Source organism: Podarcis cretensis, assembly GCF_951804945.1.
Source record: "Podarcis cretensis genome assembly, chromosome: 4".
Classification (NCBI taxonomy): Eukaryota; Metazoa; Chordata; class Lepidosauria; order Squamata; family Lacertidae; genus Podarcis; species Podarcis cretensis.
Window position 1 is genome coordinate 14963163 of NC_137173.1, and position 25617 is coordinate 14988779.

The 25617-nt window shown below is 45.3% G+C and overlaps 1 protein-coding gene across 5 annotated transcripts in view; it reads right to left on the reverse strand.

The window, feature by feature from the left end:
- GRM5 (glutamate metabotropic receptor 5) overlaps positions 1–25617 on the reverse strand; it is a 274582-nt gene that overhangs the window by 233199 nt on the left and 15766 nt on the right. For all 5 annotated transcript variants that reach the window (XM_079973382.1, XM_079973380.1, XM_079973381.1 and 2 more), the window contains exon 2: positions 18710–19586. In XM_079973382.1, coding sequence (XP_079829508.1) covers positions 18710–19388 — 679 coding nt within the window. In that variant the 5' untranslated portion in view covers positions 19389–19586. The remainder of the gene's footprint in view (positions 1–18709; positions 19587–25617) is intronic.

Consider the following 25617-nt stretch of genomic DNA (forward strand, 5'->3'; position numbering starts at 1 on the left):
CAATGCTTGCATGAATGCAGTCTAACTCTATATAAGCACACACACACACATGCATAGTGAGTGCACACATAGTGCCCTGCATGTTCAAGAGACATCTAAAGGGTCTGGGAAAGGGCTGAAGGCTAACTGCATGGTGGCCACTCCTGGCTTAAGGCATGACGGTTTCTCCACATCACCACCACCTTAGGATTTCTCAGTCAGTCTGATAAATGATGAAGGTCAGTGGTGGTAGAGCATCTGCCAAGTTAGGTCTCCACCAGGTAGGGCTAGAAATGACACCTGGGTGAAACCCTGGAGAACTGCTGTCATTCAATGGAGAGAACACTGGGCTAAATGGACAGTGGTCAGACTCTCCATAAGGAATCTTTCTATGTTCATATGAATAACGCTAACAAGAATATAACAGCAAAAGAAGTCTCTGCTAGATCAGACCAGTGGATCACCTGGTACAGCACCCTCTTGTCAGAGGGGCCAGCCAGATAACTAAAGGAAGCCTAAAAGCAGGACCAGAGCAGAAGAATACTCTCTCCTCCCGTCGTTTTCAGCAGCTGATATTCAGAAGCATGCTGCCTCCAGCGATGGAAGGAGAACATAAGCATCAGAGGTAGTAGCCATTGATAGCATCCTCTTCTAAAGCCATCCAACTTGGTGGCCATCACTACATGCCATGAGAGCAAACTCCATAGCTAAACAATGTGCTATGTGAATAAATACTTTATTTTGTATGTAGGTAAAAAGGTAAAGGACCCCTAGACGGTTAAGTCCAGTCAAAGGTTACTATGGGGTTAGAAGAGGCAGGAGCAAAGATACTGGAGATAAACTTCAGCGGTCCAGACTATGAGGAGCCTGGAATTTTTTTTATATAATTAATAATTTGGACTGTAATTTGGTCATTTTTTAAATTTTAGTTGTTGTTTTTTTGAATTGGATTATGATATGGATATGTTAATTGGCTGTTTTTATTGGAAAATCAATAAAAATATTTTTTTAAAAAAAAGGTGACTATGGTGTTGCAGCGCTCATCTCGCTTTTCAGGCCGAGGGAGCTGCCATTCGTTCACAGACAGCTTTTATGGGTCATGTGGCCAGCATGATTAAACTACTTCTGGCACAATGGGACACTATGACATAAACCAGAGTGCACAGAAACACTGTTTACCTTCCTGTTGCAGCAGTACCTATTTATCTACTTGCACTGGAGTGCTTTCAAATTGCTAGGTTGGCAGGAGCAGGGACAGAGCAATGGGAGCTCACTCTGTCATGGAGATTCAAACCGCCAACCTTCCGATCAGCAAGTCCAAGAGGCAACAGCACCACCCATATCCCTTTTCCTTTTGTATGTGAAGCATCCCATCTATGCTTGATGGGCAAGGGTTCAAAGTACCTTCAGGTGGTTGCACTGAGCTGATGAAGCCAGAAGTACATATCTTAATCATAGGACATCATAAGGCTAATCTGGAAGCACCTCTCATTTCAGAAAGCTTCCTAGCTGCCATAATTTCATCCCACTCCACACCCTCCCCCCTCGATATTTCAATCTGAGCAGTGGGTGAAGGAGATGGCCCTCTGCCCCCTTTACAGAGGTTCCTTATGACTTTGGGAGGGAATTCCAAGCAGACATTTGATAGCACTGGTGCCTTGCGTGACACCATCTTTTCTGCATGCAAAACTGCTGTCTTCCTGTTGACAAGCTGCCGAATGGCAAATCTGAAAATCTTCTGGGGATACCCGGAAGGCTTTGGAATACAAAGTCTCTGGTGCTTCCTTAATTAGGTAGCTCAGCAGCAAATCTAGTTAAGAGGCAAACTTCTCTTCCCAGGGAGAGTTGACAGTAAATATCTAAGCAGCTAATTTTGGTCTCAAGGAATGGGGAGGGGGAACAAGCACAGGATTTTTTTTAGCCTATCGGAGGCTATTGCTAATCCTGCTGCTTGGCGTAATTACTCCACCCAGGTCTTGGTGGCTTAGCATGGCCAGAAGACAGTCCTCTGTTTGAAGGGTCACCCAATCCAAATCTGGTTTAAAGAGCAAGAACCATTGAATGGGTGAACAGCTGACCATAGGGGCAGAGGAGGCTGATTTTGCTGAGTCTGGCAATTGGTCCAACTAGCTCAGTACTGTATTCACTGACTGGCAGTAGCTCTTCAAGGTTTTTAAGCAAGGCTTCAGAGGAGAGCAGGGACAGGAGAAAAACCATCCCACCTTCCACCTTGGTCAAAAGGAGCCAGCAGGACTTAGAAGAGGAGTGGCTAACCTATGGCTCTCTCTCTCTCTTTAGGACTCCCATCAGCCCCCAAGCCAGTGTGGAGAGGGACAGGGATGATGGGAGTGAGGTGGAATCCAGCAACCTCTGGAAGGTCACAGGTTAGCTACCTTTGGCTAAGGACATGGTAGTCCCTCCATTGCAGAAGCTCCCTATCCCCACCATCTTAGGATTTCTCAGCCGTAGCTCCATGGAATAGCATTAGCTCTGCAAGTAAAAACAGGAAGGAAGGTAAAGGACCCCTGGACGGTTAAGTACAGTCAAAGGCGACTCTGGGGCTGTGGCACTCATTTCGCTTTCAAGCCAAGGGAGCCGGCGTTTGTCCACAGACAGCTTTCCAGGTCCTGTGGCCAGCATGACTAAACTGCTTTTGGTCCAACTGGACACTATGATGGAAGCCAAAGTGCACAGAAACACCGTTTACCTTCCCACCGCAGCTGTACCTATTTATCTACTTGTGCTGGCATGCTTTCAAACTGCTAGGTTGGCAGGAGCTGGGACCGAGCAACGGGAGCTCACTCCATCACAGGGATTTGAACCGCAGACCTTCTGATCGGCAAGCCCAAGAGGCCACAGCTCCACCCGCACCCCAGCTCTGCATGTAGAAGGCTATGGGCTCAATCCTCAGTATCTCCAGGTAGGGCTGAGAGTGCTCTCCATCTGAAAGCCTGGAGTGCCACTCCCAGCCAGTGCAGACAGTACTGAGGTTGATAGCTCAATGGTCTGACTGTATAAGGCAGGTTCCTGTGTTCTAAATTTATTTAGACTAGCAAAAAATAAAATAAAATAAAAAGCTGGGGATGGGGAAAATCAGACTATTTCTAATCTTTGTCACCTTTGAATTCTGTCTCCTTTCTGCTTTCATATGCACATTTGTGTGGGGAAGCGAGGAATCCAAATTAATATTTAAATTTAAACTGGCTTTTTGGAGATACCTTTTAAAACATATTGTCTCTCAAAATGCACATTTTAAAACCTGCTGTGATATGTTTAAGCACTGCACCACAGCCTTCAAGCTTGCAAAGTTCAGTGAACATCTCAGCTGGGATCCGTGCATTAGTCCAAGAGGTGTGGATCAGGTCAGCTGAGAATTTGCAAAGACTTAATTCTTCAATCATCCGCAGAGAAAGCTGCTAAAATCTGTGCCAAACATCGTCTGAATAAACTTGAAAGATGACCAAGTACAAACCACCTCCAGGGGGTATCTCTAAAGCAGATCACGGCTTTGTTTAACCATATATAAGCGTGCCATTGGGAATAAGAAACCCTCATATGCAATATTGATTTTTACTGAGCCTGTGATTCTATAGACAAGCTGTTGGACACCACTATTGATGATTAAATGCTTACTATTAGAGCAGAGCTAAACCAGCTTCCCTTGTTTCACATTCAGTTTTATGTTGGAACCAGGGAGTCATGCCAGTATTGTCTCCTGGCAGTGGCTCTGCAGGATTTCAGACATTAGAAATTTCTCCTAATTTTACCTAAAGATGTTGGGAACTGAATTTAGGACCCACTACATGCAAATCATGGGACACGGGTGGCGCTGTGGGTTAAACCACAGAGCCTAGAACTTGCCGATCAGAAGGCTGGCAGTTCAAATCCCTGCGACGGGGTGAGCTCCCGTTGCTCGGTCCCTGCTCCTGCCAACCTATCAGTTCGAAAGCACGTCAAAGTGCAAGTAGATAAATAGGTACCACTTCAGCCGGAAGGTAAATGGTGTTTCTTTTTCTTTTTTAAAAAGATTTTTATTAAAATTTTAAAGGTTACGTGAGTAACAAAAAAGATAGCAACAAGAAAACACCCAATTAAACCAAAAAATAAAATAAAACATAAAAACAAGTCACATCAAAGAAAAAAAAGATAAAAAATAGAAAACAGACAAGAGACTAGATGCATAGAATCAAAAAAGGAAAAAAGAGCAAATCAAACCTTTACATAACTTTCTTTCTTTAGCTTATTTCCTTGACCTCCTCACACCTCCCCTCTTTGTATTCTAGTTCAATTAGATATTTCAGCAAATCCTTCATCTTTGTTTTTATCTTATTTCTCATTGAAACTAATATATTGAACTTAATCTCTTAAGACATTTCCCCTAGGGTCATAAAAATTTCATTCCACGATTTTTCCATTTCTCATTATTATTATTATTTTTAAATCTCCATATATACACTTTGAATTCCCAATTTCCTTCCACCGTCTCCCCTCCCCGGTTGCGGCCCCTGCCGTCAGTTCCATCAACCTCCCAGCGTCCATCAACCTGGAGATCTTATATCCGAGGCTCTTAACTCTTCTTCATTTCCCTTCTGCCGATCTTCTTGATAATCTTTGGTGCTAAAAAGCAGATCTTGGGGTAGCTCCAACCCAACGATGCTTATATTCCTTCTTGACAGATCTGCCAGATTTCCATAATTAAAGCTAGGGCCCATAAAGTATTCCAAACCTTGTTTCACAATTCTTCTAAGTCCAAAGGCCCCCGAAGCTCCAATCTCCTCCTGGCTCAAATTCATATTCCAAAAGTCATTCAATCCCTGCATAAAGGGATCTCTCCACCTTTCCTTTTCCAGATCAGGCCAGGCACCCATCTTCAAAAACTGGCTTCTCCTAATTGCAGTCATATAAGGCCTCAAGTTGTAATCCTCCATTTGCCTCTTTAGGGTTAAGGCTCCCCCTTGTTTTGCTTTAACAACAGCAACTTTCTCCTTCTCTAATTCATCAATTTGTTCAATTAAGAAAGATTCTTGTGCCGGGTTCTTGTCGACTTCTATGCTGATGCCCACTTTTATTCCCAAGATATCAATATTAGTAGCCATGACATCTATCTGTTTATGCAGCTTTCCCAGCAGATAGATTGTCCTATTCAGAACAGACGCTACTTCTTCCTTTGCCGACATTCTTAAGATGTTCAAGGTCAGAACTAGTTTCTCATAGACTTTATCTTAAAACCAATTTCCCAGCTGCACTCTTATAACAATGTCCCAAAACTCCCTCTAGAGGGAAACAGTCTCAATTTGTATCAGTCCTTTCCAGCACAATTCCAAAAGTAAATTAGTAACAGTTTCCAGTTACTTTTCCTTCTTTTTAAGTGCAGAAGCAGACAATAGAAACAATGTCTTTCTTTTAAAGCTAGCTGTCAAATTAAAGCCAACTGTCAAATTAAAGTTACAGATAGGTAGCCGTGTTGGTCTGCCAAAGTCAAAACAAAATAAAAAATTCCTTCCAGTAGCACCTTAAAGACCAACTAAGTTAGTTCTTGGTATGAGCTTTCGTGTGCATGCACACTTCTTCAGATAAGAATATCTGAAGAAGTGTGCATGCACACGAAAGCTCATACCAAGAACTAACTTAGTTGGTCTTTAAGGTGCTACTGGAAGGAATTTTTTATTTTGTTTTGTCAAATTAAAGCTAGCTGTCAAATTTGTCAAATTTGTCCTGTTTACCATCGATGGACTTTTTGCAAACCATTCCCAGGTTCAGAGACGTGATGCTTCAATTTTTAGTTTTCCATCTTCTCCTGCAAGTTCACTTGGTCAAAATTAATAGTTTCAATCAGTGGAGTTTTAATCCTTTACGTAAGGCTTTCCAAAACCTTAGTTAATAACTACTTTGCTTCAGTCTATTTACAGAAAGGGAAGGTGGACTTCCTGTTTAAACCTTCCCCGTTCGGTGCCAAATTCAATTATTTAAAAGCTCAATTTCCCATTCTACTCATGGGTTGTTGTTTAAAATCCAATTGTCCACAGGAAAAAAGTCAGCACTCTCCGACAGCAGCAATGCGGCTTCGCTCCATGAAATAAGCGGTCGATTCAAAGCACCGCGCCTCTCACCCCACGTCGCTCCGGATTCCCAATACCGGGTCTCCCCACGAGTAGGGGGGCGCAGAAGGTGCCAGCCGAATCCCAGGTTCACAGACTTCTTCCGTCTGTGATTTCTAAGGGTCTCCGCCGTCGCCGTGGCGGTCAGACCCTGTTTTTCATGGAGCCGGTTCCTCCCGATCGGAGGAGCTCCGCCATTGCCGGAGGCACTAACCCAGAAGTCTTGGTAAACGGTGTTTCCGTGCACTGCTCTGGTTCGCCAGAAGCAGCATAGTCATGCTGGCCACATGACCTGGAAGCTGTACGCCGGCTCCCTCGGCCAATAAAGCGAGATGAGTGCCGCAACCCCAGAGTCGGCCACGACTGGACCTGATGGTCAGGGGTCCCTTTACCTTTACCTTTACCTTACATGCAAATCAGATGGTTTACCCATGATCTTCTTCAGTGATTCTTAGTGGGAGACGGCCCTCTCCCAAAACCGGTCCGGAACACATAGCATAGCATTCACTCCCCCGGACGTCCAAGTACGACACGCACCCAAAAATGCATGCATGTAGTACACAGCAGAGTATAGCAGAAGCTAAGACTGAAGACCTGTGGCATCTGGGTTTAGTGATTTATTTACAGGATCAAAATAAAGAACAGAGCAACCATGGAGTGTTTTCTTCTCCTCCGAGAGAGAGCAACAACAGCAGAACAAAGAAGACGGAAGTGGCGCACAATTCCTTCCGTTCTCACGCTTCCAAAGAATGGAATGTCAACACAGAGAGCATGTGATCTAGTAGTCACACACACTCTGCAGCATGGGAGAGAATGAATCATAGAATCATAGAATCATAGAGTTGGAAGAGACCACAAGGGCCATTGAGTCCAACCCCCTGCCAAGCAGGAAACACCATCAGAGCACTCCTGACATATGGTTGTCAAGCCTCTGCTTAAAGACCTCCAAAGAAGGAGACTCCACCACACTCCTTGGCAGCAAATTCCACTGTCGAACAGCTCTTACTGTCAGGAAGTTCTTCCTAATGTTTAGGTGGAATCTTCTTTCTTGTAGTTTGGAGCCATTGCTCCGTGTCCGCTTCTCTGGAGCAGCAGAAAACAACCTTTCTGACAATCCTGACAGAACTATGGACCTTCACTGTTTCCCACCCAGCGGCATAGTGCGTTGGGGTGTGTGTGTGCCAGGAGGCACTGTGGCCCCAGGCGCACAATTTCTGAGACGGCAAAAAAAACAGGCACACACACCCTAGGCAACTACAGTATGGCCAGGCCCAGTGCTCCTTTCTGCCATCAGCTGGCTGGGCTCCCCTTTGTGTGGGTGGGCAGGTGGCTCACCACAGCCCTGCTTTACTTCAGTGTGGGTGGGGTCACTAGTGGCAAGGGATGGGCTGGCAATTGCCCGCCCCGGGTGCCAGCAACTGATGCTATGCCACTTTTCCTGCCTCTGCATGCTTCAACCATATTTACATTTTCTTCTTCTTTTTGCTGTTATTTTCCTTCTTTTCCATACTCTTTTATGTCATTTGTTCACCTTGATACTTAATCCTATTGGCTGCAGTGAGCCGTGTTCTTTCACCAACAATGTCACAAAGTGAGTGCTGATGTCATTCCATTGCAGGAGCTCGGGAATCCAAGTCATGTGGGGCATTGCAGGCAATTCCACTGAATGGCAACTTCTCCCAGCCTTGTCCTTCCAGATGTTTTGCAATACAACTCCCATCAGTCAACATGGCCAGTAGGCATGGTGGGAGTCGTAGGCTGAAACATCTGGAGAATGCCAGGTTGAGGAATGCTGTATTATGTTCCTGTGCTGAAATTATGAGATTCCTCTATCTTCCTCTGCAAACATTGTCCCTTTCTGTCTTCTGGATCAAGAGCTCAGGAAAGCCTTACTTGCAGGCTCAGTTTCCAGCTGCTGCTGGTTGCGCTTCTGTGCTCTCCACCCACAAAGTGGCAGAAGAAGAAAGGGAAAGTGTGAGGCAGAGAAAGAAAAATTTCCAGGATCTCTGTTTGGTAGGACACCAGAGCAATGACACTTTCATTGGTCTCACTGCCCTTGGTTCAGGCAATAAATTGTGCTGGAGACAGATGAGCAACCTGGCATTTGTTCTGCAGGAAATGTCCTTCATCAGTGGCTTGTTTACCGTTGCAAGGTTTCTGTTTTCAATAAGATGGGGGGGTTGGGCAAAGACTGGGATGGCTGAAGTTGACATCATCCCAAAATATTGGAAAGGTTTGTCAGAATGGTTCGTTCCTCTATGAAAGGCTCATTGGAAAAGTGGAGAAGTTAGCTTCCTTTATATTTTTGGTTTGGAGATGATAGATAGATGATAGATAGATGACAGCTAGCTAGCTAGTAAGCTAGAGATAGATGATAGATGATGATAGATAGATAGATAGATAGATAGATAGATAGATGATAGATAGATAGATAGATAGATAGATAGATAGATAGATATAGATGATAGATAGATAGATAGATAGATAGATAGATAGATAGATAGATAGATAGATAGATAGATAGATGATATAGCCTTCTTTCTGAGGATTCAGGAGTCTCTACTTCCCAGAGTTCAGGACTGGTTCTAATGAGGTCAAGTTGCAGTAGGGTAGATCTTGGTTGAACCTCTTGATAATATGGGCAGTTTGAGAATGCAGCCAATTACCTATAGCGGTGGTGGGTTCCCGCTCTCTAGTCATCTTCAAGCAGAGGCTGAACAACCGTCTCTTGGGAGATGCTCCAGCTCTAGATTTCCTTCACCAAGCAGGGGGTTGGCTTAGATCATCTGCAAGTCTTCTTCTGACTCTATGATTCTATGCCTTGAGAAGTTTAACAGCTTCCTGCATTCCTTTTACATTAATGGTTAAAGTCTGCTGGATTTCCAGACGTATCAAATTCCGGTACTGATATTGGCATTGGACCTCAACATCTGTTATCTGAATTCTGGGACAGAAATTCAGGGAGGTCAACATTTGCCTCCTTCCATTGTGTGAGTGAAGGGATGGTTGGAGAAAATTTCAAAACAGCCTACATTCTGCTACTAGAGGATGCCAAATGTTGACAGCAATCACATGTCAGCTGCAAAACATTCACATCAGATAAAGACCGCTACTGCATGCCAACTGCTAGGGAAAACATAGTCAAAAATTGCTGCCCTCCACATTAAAAATATGATTGCTGCTGCATCTTAGTTGAGCCTGTCAAATATTGATTGTGGCTTCTCGGTACTGTCAAATGCTGATTGTTACGATTTGGCTAGTGATCAATTACTGCCAAATACCAATTGGAAAATATCTGATTATAGAATCATGGAATTGCAGAGTTGGAATGGACTCAAGGGTCATCTAGTCCAACCCCTTGCAATGGAGGAAAGGCTTATCAAAGGCTTGTGCCAACTATGACTTATTATAGCATACCTGGAAACAGCAAAATTTGAAGAGAATAATTTCCAGGTAGGGAAAATTCATTCCAGCTTGCCTTCATGGAAACGCGGTGGTAGAGCATCTGTTTCGCATGCGTAGAGCTCAGGTTCAACCCCCACCATCTACAGGCAGGGCCAGCAAATACCCCTGTCTAAAACGTTGTAGAGTTGTTGCCAGTCAGTGTAGACCAAAGGTTTGACTCAGCATAAGAGACACAAAGGTTAAAGGCAGGACTTTCGCTTGGGCTTATTTTTGAAGTTCTCAGATGGCAAAATGTCTTCACCAGGTATGTTGTTGTTTGGAGAGTACATTACAAACCTAATTTCCTTGGGTGAGAGAGAAAGCTATTAGAGCATGTCACCAAGGATAAAGGCATTAACTGGTGTAACATTTCACTGCTAGTCAACATTTGGCTGATTGGACAATTGCTGCAGTTGTAATTGCTTTTATAATGGGTTGTGTTGCAATGCCCACGTATTTCATTGAATTTTGTATGTTTTAACTTGGTTATCAGCTAGTTCAAGGTCCTTTATAGGTGAGAGTTAGGCAAACGTTTTAAAATGAAAAGGCACGAATAAAAAATTAAGGGAACACAATAATAATAATAATAATAATAATAATAATAATAATTTATTATTTGTACCCCACCCATCTGGCTGGGTTTCCCCAGCCACCCTGGGCGGCTTCCACAGAGACCAAAAATACACTAAAATGTCACACATTAAAAACTTCCCTGAACAGGGCTACCTTAAGATGTCTTCTGAATGTCAGGTAGTTGTTTATCTCCTTGACATCTGAAGGGAGGGCGTTCCACAGGGTGGGCACCACCACTGAGAAGGCCCTCTGCCTGGTTCCCTGTAACCTCACTTCTCGCAATGAGAGAACTGCCAGAAGGCCTTCGGCACTGGATCTCAGTGTCTGGGCTGAACGATGGGGGTGGAGATGCTCCTTCAGGTATACAGGTATATAAAAACAACAACCAAAGTTCCTGGTCCAATTTATATGTGTTGTACTTATACCCCACTGAAATCAACGGAGCCAAGGCATATTGAAAGTACCAGGTTTAATTCACAGCTGGGCGGGGAGAGATCCCTGTGAGAAATCCTGATGAACCTGTCAGTCAGCAAAGATGGAGCAATTGTCAGACTCTGTATAAATCAGCTCCCTATGCTACTAGGCTGCAATCCTAAATTAACTAGGACTATGTCCCATTGATCCCAATAGGGCTGACTTCTGTACAGACATTCACTATTGGGCATGGCTTCAACATGCCCCATTCATTTCATTGGAAGGAGCTGGACTGGGGCCAGTGAGGGAGGGAGGAGATGTCATCCATCTCATTCCCATTCAGAGACAGTTGTGTTTGCATTGTACTGTAGTTCCCAGCAGCATTAGACCATCAAATATTTATCAGCAAAAAAACAACAACCCTCTTTCTCTCCAGCCAAGGGAGTTTACGATGCAGACTGCTGACTAGGCTTCTGGTGTGCTTGCACAGGACGTACGAGAGGAGAAAATATACAAACCTAACACCACCACAGCTTTTCAAATTTAACCAGGCAGAAACACAACCTGAGTCTATGGCAGTGGCAGGTAGCATGGGCAGCTTCAGGTGTTCTTCTATTCCCATCACCCCTGAGCATTGGCCATGATGGCTGAGATGGATGGGCACCCATAGGGCATTGCATTTGTCTATTGCAGGGGTCAGCAAACTTTTTCAGCAGGGGGGCGGTCCACTGTCCCTCAGAACTTGTGGGAGGCCGGACTATATATATATATATATATATATATATATATATATATATATATATATATATATTGGGGGGGGGGTTAACAAATTCCTATGACCCACAAATAACCCAGAGATGCATTTTAAATAAAAGGACACATTCTACTCATATAAAAACACGCTGATTCCTGGACCATCTGCAGACTGGATTTAGAAGGCGACTGGGCTGGATCCGTCCCCCGCACCTTAGTTTTCCTACCCATGGTCTGTTGTGTTGTGGGAAACTCAACTGAGAAACTCCACTGTAGGCAACGATTTATGTGTTACAAAGGAGAACGTTCCTAGTAGCAGCAAGGCAAAGCAAAACACTCTTGAGTTCAGCTCAGCTCATCTTTTGAGGCCGAACACTCTCTCGATCCCTTACAGTGGTTCTCAACCTTGGGTCCACAGATGTTTTTGGACTACAACTCCCATGATCCCTAGCTCACAGGACCAGTGGTCAGGGATGATGGGAGTTGTAGGCCAAAAACATCTGGGTACCCAAGGTTGAGAAAGGCTGATTAGAATCAAAGAATTCTAGAGTTGGGAGGGACCCGTCTTGTCTAACTCCATCCAAACTCTGTTTAAAAACCTCCAAGGAAGGAGAGTTTACAGCCGTCCATCGTAGTTTGGTTCATTCTTGAAACAGTTCTTACCATCAGAAAGGTCTTCCTAAAATTTAATCAGAATCTCATTTGAATCTGTTGGTTTGGGCCCTGCTTGTTCCATCTTCAATGCGACAGCCCTTCAGATATTTGGAGATGGCTATCATATCACCGGGGACGCAGGTGGCGCTGTGGGTTAAAGCCTCAGCGCCTAGGGCTTGCCGATCGAAAGGTCGGCGGTTCGAATCCCTGCGGCGGGGTGCGCTCCCGCTGCTCGGTCCCAGCGCCTGCCAACCTAGCAGTTCGAAAGCACCTCCGGGTGCAAGTAGATAAATAGGGACCGCTTACCAGCGGGAAGGTAAACGGCGTTTCCGTGTGCGGCTCTGGCTCTGGCTCTGGCTCTGGCCAGAGCAGCGATGTCACGCTGGCCACGTGACCCGGAAGTGTCTCCGGACAGCGCTGGCCCCTGGCCTCTTAAGTGAGATGGGCGCACAACCCCAGAGTCTGTCAAGACTGGCCCGTACGGGCAGGGGTACCTTTACCTTTACCTTTATCATATCACCAGTAGTGATGTATGGAAGTAAAAGCTGGACCATAAAGAAGGCTGATCGCCGAAGAATTGATGCTTTTGAATTATGGTGCTGGAGGAGACTCTTGAGGGTCCCATGGACTGCAAGAAGATCAAACCTCTCTATTCTTAAGGAAATCAGCCCTGAGTGCTCACTGGAAGGACAGATTGTGAAGCTGAGGCTCCAATACTTTGGCCACCTCATGAGAAGAGAAGACTCCCTGGAAAAGACCCTGATGTTGGGAAAGATGGAGGGCACAAGGAGAAGGGGATGACAGAGGACGAGATGGCTGGACAGTGTTCTCGAAGCTACCAGCATGAGTTTGACCAAACTGTGGGAGGCAGTGGAAGACAGGAGTGCCTGGCGTGCTCTGGTCCATGGGGTCACGAAGAGTCGGACACGACTAAACGACTAAACAACAACAATCATATCACCACTGAGTCTTCCCATCTCCAGGCACAACTCTCTATCACTATACAATATACACTATACAATATTATCATTATATGTTATTAGTATACAATGCAAACACATTTATAAACAGAGCAAAAAGAGGGGAAATGCTTTGAAAGAAATCTTACTTTAGTTCATTTCATACCATCCTATTTTATAAGGCAAAACATGATAGCAAACTTATTCTCAGATTTTATAAAGCTGTAAAATCCAGATGAATATAGAGTGGTGAATTATCTGAGGAAAAATTGTATCAATGAAAACTGCATTTATGTTGGAATATCATTTCAATATTACTGTTCCAGGGATAGATAAATATTCTTTATATACTCCACTTCGCAATGAACTTTCCTGGTGCATATTATTCTTTAAACCTTATACAATATGTGAGTTTATAGTTCAATCCTATGCATGGAAGTTGAAGCTGTTGCACTCAGGTCCTGCTTCCCAGCCTCCCAGAAGTGGCATCTGATTGACAACTGTGAGAAAAGAGTGCTGGACCAGTAGACATTCCCCCGGTGTTTCCCAGACTTGGGTCTCCAGCTGTCCCATCACCCCTGGTCCTGCTAGCTAGGGATGATGAGAGTTGTAGTCCAAAAACAGCTGGACACCCAAGTTTGGGAAACACTGGTTTAGCCTGATCCAGCAGAGCTCTTCTTGAATCTACTCAGAATTAGAACCAGTGTGGCGTAATGGTTAGAGTATTGGACCAGGACCTGGGAAACTAGGGTTTGAATCCCCACTCAGTCATGAAGCTCACTGGGTGACCTTGGGACAGTCATTACTGTAGTTTTTGCTCTATAGGACCCCCTCGATCATAGGACGCACCTTGTTTTAGAGGGGGAGAACAAGAAAAAAAAATCTCCCCCTCTCTGCTTAGCGCCCCTTCAGCGAAGCAGCAGGAGAAACGGAGCCCCTTCCATTTCAACTCCCGCTTGGCTGAAGGGGCGCTGCGCAGCTTTCCCTCTCTGCTGAAGCCAGGAGAGTCTTGCTCCCCCAGCTTCAGCAAAAGGAAACCGAAGCCTCCGGAGCACAGCAGGAACTCACGCTGCACTCTGAAGGCTTCAGGCAGCTATCCCTGAAGCCTGGAGAGCGAGAGGGGTCGGTGTACACCGACCCCTCTCGCTCTCCAGGCTTCAGCAAAAGCAACGCGAAGCCTCCGGAGCACAGAGGGAACGCTCCAAGGAGCCAAGGAGCCTGCATTCGCTCCATAGGATGCACACACATTTCCCCTTAATTTTTGGAGGGGAAAAAGTGCGTCCTACAGAGCGAAAAATACAGTATGTCTTAGCTTAAACTTCCTCACAGGGTTGTTGTGAGAGTGAAGTGGGGAGAAGGAAAACCATGTATATATACCACCTTGAGAACTTTGGAAGATAAAGGTAGTATATAGATGTAATAAATAAGTAAGTGCAACTGAGTTCAGTGGGGCTTATTCTCCCTTAAGTGTACAGTCGTACCTTGGCTCTCGAACGCCTTGGTACACATACATTTTGGCTCCCGAATGCTAAAAACCAGAAGTAAGTGTTCCGGTTTTTGAACATTCTTTGGAAACCAAACATCTGATGTGGCTTCCATGGCTTCCAATTGAGTGCAGGAAGCTCCTGCAGCCAATTGGGAACTGCACCTTGGTTTTCAAATGGTTCCGGGAGTTGAATGGATTCCCAGAACGGATTAAGTTTGACAACCAAGGTACCACTGTACATAAGATTGTAGCTTGCGTTAGGAAGGCCACTGTCCAAACTAGCCCACACCAATGAAGGCCTAGTAAATTTCTACAACACATGCTGTAACTTGTCTGGTGGCTATAAATAAGTTGGTCATTCTATGTTTTTATTCCTGCACACGACAAAAGGATCAGTTGGACACCACGTTCCATGTCCTGCTGATGTGGTCTATCCATGTGGTCCGTCTGAATCATGAAACCAGGACTCCAGGAAGGAAAGCTATCACTTCAAAACAAATAAACTGGTGTCTCTCGCATCACCCTGCCTGAAGTTTCGTTTCCATCTAATTCTAATTCCACCCATTTTCCCAGCAGTTCTTCCTCTGTTGTTTAAAGCTGCCATCCACGTGATGAATACGAATACTCCAACTGTTGCCTCCAGTGTTAGATTCATTAGGCTAATTAGCCAGACATTTTCAAAATGTCATCTAAAGGACTTCTGGGTCAAGTGCTTTACTTAAGTGGCAAGTGACATGGAAAACCTTCCGCATATCAACCAATTGCCAGGCGCATGTTCTGCTTGCTAAGAACATAGTGCCAACAAGAGGAACATCCTCTCCAAATTGTCCGGCTGCAGTGCCAACAGGAAGGCAGGGGAACCACTGGCTTGTGGTTAGGATGAAGCCTGCAGTGGGTTCTGATCCGGTTCATGACCTCTCCTCCCTAGCAGACTGCAAATGGTGGAAGAGTTTGCTCTGCCTGGTACTTTCATGCCCACAGTGCCACATGGAAGTTGACCAAGCTGGTTATAGGGGGGGCGGGGAGCGATGGCTCTCTTTCTCCCATGGCAGCTCTTCATGGGAAGCTGTCTTATACAGAGTCAGGCCATTGGTCCATCTGACCAGCATCTGCTCCTCCAGGGTTCCAGGCAGGAGTCTCTTTCCCAGCCCTACTTGGAGATGTCAGGGATTGAACCTGGAATCTTCTGCACTCAAGGCAGATGTTCTACCACTGAGCCACAGCCCAGCTCAGAAAATGGAGTCTCTCTTCAACACCCAACATGGAGGTCAAGCTTTTCCCTGCTGGGTGATGAAAGGAATAGAGGGAGGGAGGGAGGGAGAAGTATGATGAAATGGTTAGAGTATTGAATTAGGACCATGGAAAGCAAATTTATGGATTATGTTGAATCAGCAAAGCTAACAGCTAAAATAAGAGAGTCTAACAAAAAAAAATTCTTGAAGAATGGAAGCTCTTTTTGGGTTATTTGAAGAAATATCATAGCATGAAGAATCCATGAGCAGGATTTGAATTACGACCAACAGAAAGAATTAGAGACTATTATGATTACCATGTAAAAAGAGGGAAGACAGGGTACAGTAATGGAGGGATAAGAAAAGCAGCATAGAAAATGGGATGGGAAGTTGGTAATATAATTTTTTAACTATATATGTGTGTGTGTGTTGGATTGTATGTGGAATTTCTGGAAATATAATTTTAAAAATTGGGGTGGGGTGTGGATTGGACCATGGAGACCCAGGGTTCAAATCATCACTTATCCATGAAACTTTCTGAGTGACATTGAGCTGATGGGTGAACCTGCCCATGTATACAAAATGTTGAAGACAAGGAACCCTTAAAAAATAAAAATAAAATAAACACAGTAATGCAGCTCTCTGTGGATCCAGGAGTCAAAGTATTTCCTGCCCCTCCACTTTCTCACACACGCAAGTGTTTCTTGTGTTCAGCAATATATTATCAACATAATAATAGAGCATCTGTGGTGGATTTATTCTGCTTTATTAGTTGTTCTGTGGTGCTTTCCTAATCCCAGCACATTATTGCTATCTGGAGGGGCTATAAACACAGAAACTCAGAACATTTGCAGAACTTCAGAAGGAAGTTATAGGACATGCACTGTTTTGACACGAAATGGTAGGACTGCCGCAAAGGTTTTGCTGGCAGAAATAGTATTGAAAGCATGTTTTGTGCATGGTCACCCTGATAGCATCATGAGCACAAATCATCCTGAACGCAGAATAAGAAAGGGTCCATGGGTTTCACAAAAGAATTTGGAACAAGACACTAAGATCAGATCATAGCAAGAATTCTCAGAGATGGAAACCAAAAGACTTACCTTCAGTCCAATATTAGATCAACATATCTTTGTATTATAAAGTGTAGAGAGGGAAGATCACAGCCAATAAACCTTTATTAACTAACTGGTACAAGTAGGGTTACCTAGCTTATTGTGGTGATGTGTGGTATTTTTATGCATTTATATATGCATATCTAGGTTCCCCAATGGACACAACAATGCCCTCATACACACACCCTAGTGCCCACCAGGGCCAAATGCCCCCCCCCCACATTTTAGGTTATTTTTAATGAGGTGTTTGGGACTTCTTCTTTTTATTGTGATTGTTTGAGAAGGGCTTATCCATTTTGGGTGCTCTTCCTCCTTTTTTGTCTGGGTTTTCAAGTTTTTTGTAGGGTATAGGTGTTTTGTTTCTAGTTTTGGGAACGGGGTGTGTAAACATCACTAGAGCTTATCCTCTGCAAAATAGGCGTTTTGCAGATAGGTGGGGTATCACTGCTCAGAGACAGAGCAAGGAGCGTGCGGTGGGTGTGGTCCACCCCGGGTGCCATCCCTGAGGGGGGGTGACATCGCCACAGGTACCCCCCCAGGACGCTCCCTGCTGTCGGTGCACCTCTCTGGGATGTGCAGCAACGCTGATGCACCCCCTTGCAGAGCCGTCTTTCCCTTTGGTGTTAGTGGTTCGTTACGCCAGGGCACCGGCCTCTCAGGGGTGCCCTAGCGAGTAGGGGAGCTGCGCGGCTTTGCCAGCAGCCTCCCCTTTCCTGCACGCCCACCAGCTGCGCCCCACCAACTATATGGCTGGTGGGCATGCAGCTTTCTTCCCAAGCCACTGCATCTGCTAAAGACAGCCCTGCTCCCAGTCGTTTTCCTCCTCCTGCTTCCTGGTGAAAGATGCTGTGCAGCCTTCCTGGGCTGCCTTCTCGGGAGCCCCGACACTGGAGAGCGTGTCCGCCAGTACGTTTTCCTGCTTGATCACCACCACCACGCCTGTGATGGCCTGGGATTCAGACTCGGATGCTGATCCTGAGCCTGCACAGGATTCCCCGCCTCCAGAACCAGCTGAGCTGGGGCTGGGGCTTGAGCCCGAAGGGTCCTTGCCTGTGCTGGATCCTCAGGTGCAGACATCAGCTGAGTCTGCTCTGGCTCCGGAGGTGATTGAGGACCCATTGCCTGCAGGTGCTCCACTCTCAGCCCCGTCAGGGGAAGCTGAGGTTGCCTCTGGGTCTGGTAACCCTCCAGCCTCTCCTGAGCTGCAGAGGCTCAGGGCAGAGAGGCGGAGGGAACCAAGTTCCCACAGGAGGAGTGCTTGCCTCCAGGCCAGGAGGGGTGCGTCACCAGAGGATCAGGGCTGCCCTATGCCTCAGGGCAGATAAAACCGACCAGCCCCAGTTCTAAGTTGCGGGAGCAACATTGTTGGTTGCTAGTTCCTGCCTGAACCCTGTCCTGCTTTTCTGCCAGAGCTCCTGACCCGCCCTGGCTCCCAGCTTGCTTGCCTGTTCCTGACTTCACCCGACTCCCTGCCCTGCACCCAGCTCCAGCTACTACGGACTGCCTCCATGTTGGACCTTTGACCACGGACCAGACTCTTGGGTAACCCACGGGACCAGCACAACACTGGGGATCGGGGCGGTGGGGGAGGCAGAGGACATTTTCCACTGCCCCCTCCCTTGTTTTGGAGTTGCCGGGGGGCGCCAGAGGGATCTTTGCACCACGGCACCAGATATGCTTAAGATGGCCCCGCCCCCTTGGGACACGTGCCGATGCCGCTAGCTCCACCTCTGCCTGTCCCTATGGGTGCCGTGTGGCACTGCAAGCCCCGCCGCGATGGGTGGTTCACCACGCCCTTTCCCAGGTGCCCAAGAGGCTTCCTCCGCCACTGCCCTTGCTGCATGTATAAAGGGGTTCAAAATTTGAGGCAACAGAAAATAATCAGTTTGAGATCATACTGATTCTACAAACATGGAACATGGTATATGCTCTATAAGTTAATACTGCAACCCAGAACGTATCCTTATTGCATGTGAATGTGAATGTGAATGTTCTCCCTTACCTTCAGTATGCACAGCAGAGACGTAAGTCCAGTTGTATCTCTTAACTATGTCCACCATCGCCCGAGCCTGTTGTGCATCTGAGGGCACCACTCTCATGAAGTACTTGAACAAGGTCTTGTCACTTAAGTCCATGCTGGTTGCCGAGTAAGCAATCTGAGGTATGTTGAAGAGCTGCAACAAGTTTTGGACCTGGATGGCCACCGAACTGGACCCAGGCCCGATGACGCCGACGATGGGCTTTTTGGAACGGAAGGAAGATGTCGAGCCATCCACACACTTCATCAGCCCTTCTTCCTCTTCCGCCGAGATGAGAGAATCCCGTATGAACTCGATGCTTTGCTCGAGAGCAACCGCCGAGTGCCAGCACGAGTCTCTGATCTCACAACCTAATGTTATGTTTGGCAACAAGGTCTGGTTCTGGTTAATCCTGTCGAGTGTATGGAGCATCGCCTCCACTCGCTGAATGCCATACTGCTCCCTCACCTCTCCGCACTTCCTCTCGTGGACTTTGTCAACGCTTGGCTGGTGGTGCACAGAGAAGAGAGCCCCAATGATGATGTCTCCTGGCATGTAGGCAACCACTCTCCTCTCATTGGACTGTGCAGAAACCAAAAGACCAAAGTTCCCACAGGCATCTTCCTTCAATAACAAGACTGCAAGGAACGGCAGAAGGAGCATTTTAGGAAATGGTTTAAGCCAGTATAGGAAACATAGTGGGACCACAAGGTGAGAGCGTTTTTAAGCAGCAACGACGACGTCTTTTGAAGGAATCAAAGCAACTGAGCCGGCGGTCAACTGGTGTTTCCAAGCATTTTCTATAAGATGGCCAACATCTCCTCTGCTGATAATGAAGGATACAATCATAGTCTTCTCAGCCTTTAAGAGAAAATGGAGTGGTTAAAAAAAAAAATAGAGCACACATTTCTAGAATATTTTAAAACTAGAAAGCCCATCAATATTTTAGACCAGTGTTTCCCAAACTTGGGTTTCCAGCTTTTTTTGGACTACAATTCCCATCACCCCTGACCGCTGATCCTGCTAGCTAGGGATAATGGGAGTTGTAGTCCAAAAACAGCTGAAGTGAATGGAGAAGCTTTAAGGAAGCTAAAAGAATTTCTAGAAGACTAATAAAGAAAATTATAGAGGTTCTATACATCACTGAATCTATTACCAGATTACGCATCAGGCAAAATAATCTGATGATCACTACAATTATTGTTAAAATTTATTTCCTACCTTTCACCTTAAGGGAGGTTACAACAATTATTTTTTTAAAAACAACAACAACAACAACAACAGTATAATTTAAAATTACAGAAGTAAGGTGGTCCCTAAAAAGATACATTTTGTATATTTTATATCATTTCCCCACATGCTAAAAGGGTTTCCAGGAAGAGATCTATCTATCATCTATCATCTATCTATATCTATCTATCATCTATCTATCTATCTATCTATCTATCTATCTATCTATCTATCATCTATCTATCATCATCTATCTAACTATCTATCTATCATCTATCATCTCAACCATAAATCAGAGTAAGAGCATATATAAGACCAGGGGCACCATCTGGGGGGCGGGGATGAGGTGATGAGTTGCCCCCCAAATTTTCAAGGAGGGGGCTGGGCATGCGCACGCCATGTGACATGCTCAAGTCACTCGCAGATGCATGAAAACAGCATGAAACCAAATGCAGATTCCAGCTCCAAATTAAACCTGTAGCAGCAAACGGAAATTACCAGTATGCCTCAGCCCTCTTCAAAACGTGGGGCAAATCGTCACTTGCTGCCTATGCAGTGAAGCAGTGAAGAATTCGCAAGGATGTCCCCATTATACAATCTCCCTGCAGCTTGTCAGGATCTGGAGGGCTGGATCACTCCAGCCCTGCTCTGCAATGAAGCTCTCTGTCGTTCAGGTTAGCTAAGCCCACTTTAATTACAACACAATCTGTTTTCTTCTATTGCAGCGCTTAACTGCTCATTGTATGCCTCTAAAGGCAATTCAGTCTCCTCTGCAAATGCCTATGCATTTAAAGTGCCTTCCCTAAATTAATAGCCTTCTGTAATGCTTTGTCCCTGAACAGAATTTTCTCTTCCTACACATTTCCAAAGGGGCGAAGCCTCCATTAGTCTCGGCTGAAAACCCCATCACCATCATTATCCTATAAATGAACCTGTTTATTATTTATCATTTATTGAAATGACTGCCCTGTCATTCAACAATTTGATGATCCCAGTGTACAGAAACTAGGCAAGAGGTATTATTAATCATTATTATTATTATTACAGTGGTACCTCGGGTTAAGTACTTAATTTGTTCCGGAGGTCCGTTCTTAACCTGAAACTGTTCTTAACCTGAAGCACCACTTTAGTTAATGGGGCCTCCTGCTGCCGCCGCACCACTGGAGCACGATTTTTGTTCTCATCCTGAAGCAAAGTTCTTAACCCGAAGCACTATTTCTGGGTTAGCGGAGTCTGTAACCTGAAGCGTATGTAACCTGAAGCGTATGTAACCCGAGGTACCTCTGTATTATTATTATTGCTGCTACTCCTACTACTACTATAAGTGTAGGGAGCAATCCAAACCCACAATCTGCTAGGATGAAGGTGTTAGGATCCAGAAGATCTCTGGCTCATCTGGCTGATGCTAATTTAATCTTAGCTCAGCTGGAGATATACCAGTGTAACTCCCTCGTCCCAGCTCAACTGGGTCTCATTCCAGGGGAGTGGTGAGGTGACTTCAACTTGGTTACATGGCCTGGCAACCCAGCAGTACATACCCTAGCAAAAAGGGCTGTTTAAGTCAAACTCTATTTGAAAGGCACGTTTCCCCTCTGCAGGCTTAAGCAAGCTCTGCTGGCAGCAGCCCAGCTCCTGAGCAGTGTTTGGAATAGAGATAATTTTGGCCCGCTTAGTTTAAGGCAGTGTAAGTTCTGCTGGTTTCCCATACTTAGCATTCCTCTGCCAAAACAGCAGATTTGCAATAACCGCACACGTCTGATCAGTCCCCAACAGATGGTAGATGATTCATTACCCCTAACCCTACCCTACACTACAGAGATGCCCTTCCATTTGTGCACAAGCAAATATGGTACATTGGCCCACAATACATTGCACTCCGACCACCATTTTAATAGGGTCAGCGACCTCAGCTTTTGCCTTACATTTGTGAGGCAAATATTGCTTTGAGTTATGGGCTCAAAGCAATTCACAAAAAGAGGACTTGCTCCTGAAACATGGAAGGCCTGGTCTGTATTTGGAAAATGCACCCGAGTCTACTGTTTCCATTTTTGTGCTGATTTAATGGGGTTTTATTATATATATATTAATTGCAGGTGCATATATTTTAATGGGATTGTTGTACTGTGCATCTTAATTATGGGTGCTCATATTTTAATGTCTGCATCATACTTTGTAAACCACTTGGAAACCTGTTTTGGCATTAAGCAGTGTTATAAATGGATATAATAATAAAATGATAATGATAATAATAAATTGCCACCCCTTGTATTTGCCAGGAAATCTAATCCTAGCCACTTCCAGGGTTTTGTAATTGAAAACTAAACAAAATAACAATTGGTGCTCGATTTATTTGTGTTTCCCCCTTTTGTCTGAAACAGTTCAATATTCTCATTTTATCCTTGCTTATCCTTTTTCTTACAAATGTTGTCTGTGCTGCTTAATTAATGTGCATTTGGAACTCCATTTGGCAGATGGGTGGTATGCAGATTTCACAAAAAAATAAATGCATACATGTTTCCCTGCCTCCTTTGTGCCCGTACTTTAATGTGCACTAATAATAACACATGATTCATGCTACTAAGATATTATCTAACAGCGAATCTGTTGCAGGAGGGGAGGGGAGAAAAGGAGAAGTCAGCTGTACAGGCGATTATAGTTCCGAAAAGGGAGCCATCCTGTCCGAAAACTCCCCTTGTGAGCAGCATATTCTTGGCTGATGTCTGGTTTTGGTGGGAAAGCGGCTCAGGGCAGCTCCCAACACAAAGTCTGTATAAAAGTATTGATCATTCTGTGCTGACAATTTCAGAAAACACTTGTTTCTGTTTGCAACACACAACTGTGCCAGATGGTCATTGCAGAAACAACTCTTTACAAATTGGTGCCTGAATATAAATTTTTATTTTCCTCTTCCCTGCCCGCCCCCTTTCCCTTGTGTGCCGTTTTTAGATTATGAGCCTGTGGGTAGGGGCTGTCTTGTTTTAATTGCATGTAAGACACTTTGAGAGCCTTTTTGGCTGAAGAGTGGGGTAAAGGTAAAGGGACCCCTGACCGTTAGGTCCAGTTGCGGCCGACTCTAGGGTTGCGGCGCTCATCTCGCCGACGTGAGCCAGTGTACAGCTTCCAGGTCATGTGGCCAGCATGACTAAGCCGCTTCTGACGAAACCAGAGCAGTGCACGGAAACGCCATTTACCTTCTCGCCGGAGTGGTACCTATTTATTTACTTGCACTTTTACGTGCTTTCGAACTGCTAAGTGGGCAGGAGCAGGGACCAAGCAATGGGAGCTCACCCCGTTGTGGGGATTCAAACTGCCGACCTTCTGATCGGCAAGTCCTAGACTCTGTGGTTTAGACCCCAGCGCCACCCACGTCCTGAAGAGTGGGGTACACACCCTTTAAATAAATGAAGAAGCAAACAAACTGTGTGTGCAATTAAGTTTTCCAGTTGCATTTGTAGAGCAGTGTGTGAGATAGCACACCTCAGACTTTTTAGTTTAGAGAAAAGGTATTTCTCCCTCCCTTAGAACTTAGGGACATCAGATGACATTGAACGTTTGAAGAATTAAGACAGATAAAAGAAAGTACTTTTTTACACAGCACATAGTCAAACTATGGAACCCTCTCCCCCAGGAGGAGCGATGGCTGCCAACTTGGATGGCTTTAAAAGAGAGATTAGACAAATTCATGGAGGATAAGGCCGTTGACGTCTATTAGCAATGATGGCTATGGTCTACCTCCGCATCTGTAGGCAACAATGCTTCTAAATACCAGCTGCTGAAAACCATGGGAGGGGAGAAGGCTGTTGTGCGCATGCTCTGCTCCCTGGTTTCCCAGAGGGGCATCTGGTTCACCACTGTGAGAACAGGATGCTGGACGAAATGATAATAATTTATTATTTATACCCCACCCATCTGGCTGGGCTTCCCCAGCCACTCTGGGCGGCTCCCAACAGAATATTAAAAACAGGCTAAAACATCAAACATTTAAAAATTCCCTAAACAGGGCTGCCTTCAGATGTCTTCTAAAAGTCAGGTAGTTGTTTATTTCCTTGACATCTGATGGGAGGGCATTCCACAAGACGGGTGCCACCACCAAGAAGGCCCTCTGCCTGGTTCCCTGTAACCTCACTTCTCGCAGGGAGGGAACTGCCAGAAGGTCCTCAGAGTTGAACCTCAGTGTCTGGGCTGAACAATGGAGGTGGAGATGCTCCTTCAGGTATATTGGACCAAGGCCATTTAGGGCTTTAAAGGTCAGCACCAACACTTTGAATTGTGCTTGGAAACGTACCATTGGCCTGATCCAGGTATTCCTATGTTATGTTCTTAGTGTGATGCATATCTGCAGTATAGCTATAGCTATCCCTATGTATCTATATGGAAAAATGGTCATAGATCCATTTAGCTCAGTACTGATGACACTGACTCCCAACAGCTCTCTAGGGTTGCAGGTAGGAGTCTTTCCTTAGCCCTACTTGGAGATGCTAAAGACTGCACTTGGGGCCTTTTGAATGCAAAGTCTGTGCTCTACCAGGCTTTCAAGCACTCAGCCACTCTGCAAAGGGCTTTATTTTATAAACAGGGTCTTACCGCATTCTGTCTAGGGATACAGCTCTGCATTTCTATATACTGGACTCGAAACGAACACAGTTAACCATCCAATGCATTTCAAATCATACATTATTGTAACGGCACCCACTAGTGGTTCCACCTGATAAAAGCCTTTCTTCTTTTTCCATTATGCTTCACTCTCAAGTTCCCTATTACTCATCCCTAGACTCATTTAGAGAACTCTTGAAAAGAAAGAAAGAAGAAGAAAAAGCAAATAGGATTTCCCCCCTTCCCATTAGACAAATGAGGTTAGAACTTTAGTGGCTATAGTCTAGTAGCTTTCCAAATGAAACGCTCTCTTAGAATAGCTGTAATCTCCAAAATTTACAGCAAAGAATAGGGTCGCATTGCCTTCTAGGTAAATTTAGGGAGTTGCATGCCACTAGTAGATGTGGCCAGAGCCAAAAGTGGAAGGAGCAAAAAATAAATAAATTTTACCTTTGCACAGTTGATTAGTACACACAGTCACACTCCCCTCTCCCTCTATCCTCCATTTAGCCAAGCAAGTGGCATTATCAGGGGCCAATGACATTCCAGCCAAGCAAAAATACTCAAGGATGGTGCAAAACATGACCAAGAAGCAGTGTTATTTTTCTAGAAAAAGAGGTGCCAGAGCTAAGCAGATGGATAGCACAGTTGGTTAGAGCATGGTGCCGATAACACCAAGATTGCAGGTTCGATCCCCGTATGGGACAGCTGCATAGCCCTGCATTGCGGGGGGTTGGACTAGATGGGGGGCTGACTTTGAGAAAGGGGCTGTGGCCAGGGAGAGAGTCAAGAGGGCCAGGCAAAGGCACTTTGAGGGCCAAATTTGGCTCCCAGGCCTGAGGTCCTCAACCTCTGTCTTGCAGCGTCACTCTGTGGCAAATTGCATAAAACCGCAAGTAACACTGAATCCAACATAGGTGCGTGTTTTGGGGGATTGGTGTTCCAGCATACAGCTCCACAGAAGCCCCCAGTCCAACACAGAACTTCAATGGGCAACCACACTGACACACATCTCCCAAAGCTAACAACTAATATCCCTACAGGGACGTGGGTGGCGCTGTGGGTAAAA